At 42.5% G+C, this 6,477-nt stretch overlaps 1 protein-coding gene across 2 annotated transcripts in view; it reads right to left on the reverse strand.

Moving 5' to 3' along the window:
• LOC111951259 (solute carrier organic anion transporter family member 1C1) overlaps positions 1–6,477 on the reverse strand; it is a 71,537-nt gene that overhangs the window by 19,553 nt on the left and 45,507 nt on the right. For both annotated transcript variants that reach the window (XM_023969298.2, XM_023969297.2), the window contains exon 4: positions 2,075–2,207. In XM_023969298.2, coding sequence (XP_023825066.1) covers positions 2,075–2,207 — 133 coding nt within the window. The remainder of the gene's footprint in view (positions 1–2,074; positions 2,208–6,477) is intronic.

Below are 6,477 nucleotides of genomic sequence, written 5' to 3' on the forward strand. Positions count from 1 at the left end.
CCTCTCTGATTAATGCCCTCCTTGCTTGGTTCGGGAGTTTTGGTGGGCGGCCCTCTCTTGGCAGGTTTGTTGTGATGCCATATTCTTTCAATTTTTTAATAATGGATTTAAATGGTGCTCCGTGGGATGTTCAAAGTTTCAGATATTTTTTTATAACCCAACCCTGATCTGTASTTCTCCACAAGTTTGTCCCTGACCTGTTTGGAGAGCTCCTTGGTCGTCATATTGCCCCTTGCTTGGTGGTGCCCCTTGCTTAGTGGTGTTGCAGACTCTAGGGCCTTTCAGAACAGGTTTATATATACCGAGATRATGTGACACTTAAATAAAGTCCACCTGTGTCCAATCTAACAAATGATGTGACTTCTGAAGGTAATTGGTTGCACCAGAGCTTATTTACGGGCTTCATAGCAAAGATGGTGAATACATATGCACGCACCACTTTTCCATTTTTTGGGGTATTTTCTTTGTTGAAACAAGTTATTTTTTTCACTTCACCAATTTTGACTATTTTGTGTATGTCCATTACATGAAAACTAAATAAATCTCAATTTAAATTACAGGTTGTAATGCAACCAAATAGTAAAAATGCCATGAATACTTTTGCAAGGCACTGTAAGGTCCCACAGTTGACAGTGCATGTCAGAGCAAAAACCAAGCCATGAGGTCAAAGGAAGTGTTCGTGGATCTCAGAGACAGGATTGTGTCYAAGCACAGATCTGGGGAAGGGTACCAAAACATTTCTGCAGCATTGAAGGTCACCAAGAATACAGTGGCCTCCATCATTCTTAAATAGAAGTTTCGAACAACCAAGACTCTTCCTAGAGCTGGCCGCCCGGTCAAACTGGGGAGAAAGGCCTTGGTCAGGGAAGTGACCAAGAACCGATGGTCATGCTGATAGAGCTGTAGAGTTCCTCTGTGGAGATGGGAGAACCTTCCAGAAGGACAACCATCTCTGCAGCACTCCACCAAATCAGGCCTTTATGTTAGAGTGGCCAGACGGAATCCACTCCTCAGTAAAAGTTACATGACTGCCCGCTTGGAGTTTGCCAAAAGGAAATGAAAGACTCTCAGACAATGAGAAACAAGATTCTCTAGTCTGATGAAACCATGATTGAACTCTTTGGCCTGGAGGAAACCTGGCACCATCCCTACGGTGAAGCATGGTGGTGGCAGCATCATTCTGTGGGGATGATTTTCAGCGGCAGGGACTGGGAGACTAGTCAGGATCGAGGGAAAGATGAAAGGAGCAAAGTACAGAGAAATCCTCGATGACAACCTGTTCCAAAGCGCTCAGGACCTCTGACTGGGGCGAAGGTTCACCTTCCAACAGGACAACGACCCTAAGCACACACCCAAGACAACGCGGGAGTGGCTTCGGGACAAGTCTCTGAATGTCCTTGAGTGGACCAGKCAGAGCTCGGACTTGAACCTGATAAAACATCTCTGGAGAGACCTGAAATAGCTGTGCAGCAACGCTCCCCATCCAACTTGACATAGCTTGAGAGGATCTGCAGAGAAGAATGGGAGAAACTCCCCAAATACAGGTGTGGCAAGCTTGTAGCGTCATACCCAAGAAGACTCAAGGCTTTAATCGCTTCCAAAGGTGCTTCAACAAAGTACTGAGTAAAGGTTCTGAATACTATGTAAATGTGATATTTCCATTTTTCATTTTTATTATACATTTGCAAAAATTCCTAAAAACTTGTTTTTGCTTTGTCATTATGGGATATTGTGTGTAGATTGATGAGGAAACAAGATTTAATACATTTGAGAATAAAGCTGTAAAAAAAAATGGAAAAAGTCAAGGGGTCTGAATACTTTTTGAATGCACTTTAGACTGACATTTCCCTTAAACACAGGATAACTGGAAACGTGATTCAGACTAGAGTACACACACAGGCACGCACTTATCCAGATAAGCTTTAGCTTACTGTACCACAAGTGCATTCAGAAAAGCATTTCACAATAACATCTGCTAAATATGTGTATGTGATCATTTTATTTGAAAAGGAAGCTGGAAACGCAAGCATTGTAAGTTAATCCTCCTTCAAAATAAAAGTCAGTAAAACCTCACCGTCCGATGAGGAAGTGTGGCAGAGCGATGATGAATGTTCCCACGGCCATCAGTACACAGCCCATGGCTATGATCTTGGGCCGATGCAGCTTTGCACCAAAGTAACTCACGAATGCTATCACCAACAGGTTACCTGGTAGGGCGACAGACAGACACAGAATTTGACTGTTCTTAGCTGCCATTTAAATTCTCAAATTGACAAATCTGATGAATCGAGATACAATTTAGAAATTATTCTAGTTACAACTCTATTTGGATTCCGTTCCTGAATGGATTCTTGAATTGTCGAGTTGACATGGAACTGACCCAAGCTCTGATACAATGGTCTGCTTCGATTTATTCACAATCACAATGCCTAATTCCTCTAATTGATGTACAGTTGAACTATAGTTTTGGCAAGTCGGTTAGGACATCTTCTTTGTGCATGACACGAGTAATTTTTCCAACAATTGTTTACAGACAGATTATTTCACTTGTAATTCACTGTATCACAATTCCAGTGGGTCAGAAGTTTACATACACTAAGTTGACTGTGTATTTAAACAGCTTGGAAAATTCCAGAAAATTATYTCATGGCTTTAGAAGCTTCTGATAGGCTAATTGACATCATTTGAYTCAATTGGAGGTGTACCTGTGGATGTATTTCAAGGCCCACCTTCAAACTCAGTGCCTCTTTGCTTGACATTATGGGAAAATCAAAAGAAATAAGCCAAGACCTCAGGAAAACAAATTATAGACCGCRACAAGTCTCGTTCTTCKTTGGGAGCAATTTCCAAATGCCTGAATGTACCACGTTCATCTGTACAAACAACAGTACGCAAGTATAAACACCATGGGACCACGCAGCCGTCATACATATATAGATACTTTTGTTGTTCTGTCTCCTAGAGATTAACCTACTTTGGTGCGAAAAGTGCAAATCAATCCCAGAACAACAGCAAAGGACCTTGTGAAGATGTGGGAGAACGGTAAAGTATCTATATCACAGTAAAACGAGTTCTATATCGACATAACAGAAAGACACTCAGCAAGGAAGAAGCCATGCTCAAAACCCCATTAAAAAAGCCAGACCTGATGTTTGCAACTGCACTGGGGGATAAACGATCTATTTTTTGGAGAAATGTCCTTGGTTGATGAAACAAAATAGAACTGTTTGGCCTAATGACGTCTTATGTTTGAGGGGAAAAACAGGAGCGGTCAAGCAGAAACAATCCCAACCGTGAAGCAGGGGTGGATTATCATTTGTGGGGTGGTTTCTGCAGAGAAGGGATGTGCACTTCACAAAATAGATGGCATCATGAGAAGAAGAAATTATTGGATTATAATGAACGCAACAGCTTCAAGAATATCATCAGGAAGGTTAAAAGATTGTCGCAAAACGGTCGTTCAAAATAGACAATGACCAAGCATCTTCAGAAGTTGTGGCTAAATGGTCAAGGACAACAAAGTCAAGGTATGGAGTTGCCATCACAAAGGCCCTGACCTCAATCCCTTAGAAAAATTTGTGGACAGAACTGAAAAGCGTGTGCCAGCACGGAGACTACAAACTGACTCAGTTATACCAGCTCTGTCAGGAGATGAGCCAAAATTCACCCAACTTATTGTGGAAGCTTGTGGAAGGCTACCCGAATGTTTGACCCAAGTTAAACAATTTAAAGGCAATGCTACCAAATACGAATTGAGTGTATGTAAACTTCTCACCCACTGGGAATGTGATGAAAGAAATAAAAGCTGAAATAATTAATTCTCTACTATTTTTCTGACATTTCACATTCTTAAAATAAAGTGGTGATCCTAACTGACCTAAAACAGGGYATTTTTACTAGGATCAAATWTCAGGAATTGTGAAAAACTGAGTTTAAATGTATTTGGCCAAGGTYTATGWAAACTTCCGACTTCAACTGTAAGTGTGTTGCCATGGTGATTTACAACATAGTGGCAACGTTGGTTTCCTAATTCCCACTATAGAGTGAGTCCTCACGAAACCCAGACAAAAAAAGGACATATTTGTATCTAAAAACATAATTGAGAAATAATGAATCAAACTTGGCATATTTCTTTCATTTTAGCCTCCRTTAAGACTCCATAATGTCTCATCTGTAGGTGCTACAAAGCAAAAATMTGTGTCATATGAAGCTTTACCGCTTCCTCTGTAATATGAGTAGTATTTTGATTTCAATAACAGATTTTTTCAATAATATATTAATATAGAAAAATATAAACATGTATTTTCCGAATGAACTGCCAATGTATTTTGCAAGTGTTTCAATATATTGTTGTAAATAATATACAGTTKATTCGGAAAGTATTCAGACCCCTTGACTTTTTCCACATTTTGTTACGTTACAGCCTTATTCTAAAATTTATTAAATGTTTTTTTTTCTTCATCAAACTACACAACGTATTAAAAATAAAAAACTGAAATATCACATTTACATAAGTATTCAGACCCTTCACCCAGTACTTTGTTTAAGCACTTAGCACACCTGTATTTGGGGAGTTTCTCCCATTCTTCTCTGCAGATCCTCTCAAGCTCTGTCASGTTGGATGAGGAGCYTTGCTGCACAGCTATTTTCAGGTCTCTCCAGAGATGTTTGATTGGGTTCAAGTCTGGGCTCTGGCTGGGCCATTCAAGGACATTCAAAGACTTGTCTTAAAGCCACTCCTGCATTGTCTTGGCTGTGTGGTTAGGGTCGTTGTCCTGTTGGAAGGTGAACCTTCGCCCCAGTCTTAGTCCCTGAGCAATCCTGCTGAGCGAGGTCTTGCTTTCGGTTAGATCTTCCAAACCATAGAGTGGTGACTCCTCGTATCGATTACCTGTGATACTGGACATTCTGATCGCATGACTGAATGACTTTTCCAAGGTCCCTGTCGCGACTTAGCACAAAACTAATGCATCCCCTAGCGCACGACGAGGTGCTGCTGCCACCCACCATGCTTCAGCGTAGGAGCAGTGATACCACCTGACCAGTTCGGTTTTTCCATCCCATGATCGGGACGCTTGGCCCGATGCCAGCCAAATAGTTTGATCGAATTGCTTCGCGGCTCTTGCATCCAGACCCCGGCCACGATGAAGATCTTAGTGCGTTATGATTGCTCTACCTCCCAACAGGGTGTCCTGCTCAAATGTGTGTTATTTTCACTGAGGACACCTGTGCATGCTGTCTGTCTAGGCTCCGATACCAAACTACTGTTGCGGGCCACCTACGCAGTTAAAAGGACTTCCTAGACTAGAACCTGAGTACATGCAGTAGGACTCGATGAGTGACCTGTCCTATAAGACGTAAGCGATTCTCCACAATACTCTCACCATGACGGACTAGAGCTCTTAGAGCCCACCACTGCAGTGTGATTCTGCTCCTCGATCGTCGCACTCCCTCAATACGTTTCGAATGATTGCGACTCTGCTAGGACGCATCCCTAGTCACTCTTTTATCACTCATGATCTCTATGCATTGGCCACCATTGCGCAAGCTCGGACCAGACACTAGGATAGAGTGCGTTTCGGTGGTTCCACAGACCTTCTAGTCCAGCTTATCAGAGGCTGGTCGGCAGGGTAACCTTTACGTGGGCCGTACTCTGTCCACGGCGAACGTATGGCCATGTACCTATAACCTGCACACAACGGTCTGCTACAGATCAACAATACCCTGAGCGTGAGCCATGTGGTCATGAGAGCTATAGCGGTCGTACGTTTCCTACGCTCCCTTAGAAGCGCAATGGAGCAGTTAGACAACATCTAGTTTTCCGAGCCATCGAGTCTGCTAATATATCTGAATTACAGAGATTTGTTTCATCTAAGCCAGCTTGTACTGTGCGACCCAATTAGATTATGAGAACCTAATCGTGCTGTACGGACCCAACGTGATTTCTTTGGCGCATTCTCTTCATCTAACTAGCACGAACATTACTCTATAGTACCGCCTCACCCACAGATCTGCTGCCCTGAACACAAACTTGGTTCTTTTTCGGTCGTTCTTTCGTTGGATACTCTCAAATGCCTTCTGTCTCAAAGTTGTGCTGGTTTTTGCGGTCCGTGAGCCATGCTCGCGTCAACATAGAGTGGCGGACTCGTCTCATTAGGACTTAGGAGAAGGGTAGTAGTATTCCAGCCAGACATCTACACTAGTGCCAGAGAAAATCGATGTTCCTTGAAAATAGCATTATAGATTTCTCACCCACACGGCTACAGATAAATACGCACTAGCACCTCAAGTCATGCCGATTAGAAACACCAGGCCTCAAGATGAGCTCATCTTCGGCATAAAACAGGTGTTCTCTACCTGAGAACGCTCAATTATGTCTGAGTCCTCATAGCGTCAAGACGGGGTCTGGAGATACTTATGCCGTACAGAGTAAGGCAATTCTCTGTTTTTTATGTTTCTTGATAACCAATTTGCAAC

Source organism: Salvelinus sp. IW2-2015, linkage group LG24 (genome assembly GCF_002910315.2).
Source record: "Salvelinus sp. IW2-2015 linkage group LG24, ASM291031v2, whole genome shotgun sequence".
NCBI lineage: Eukaryota > Metazoa > Chordata > Actinopteri > Salmoniformes > Salmonidae > Salvelinus > Salvelinus sp. IW2-2015.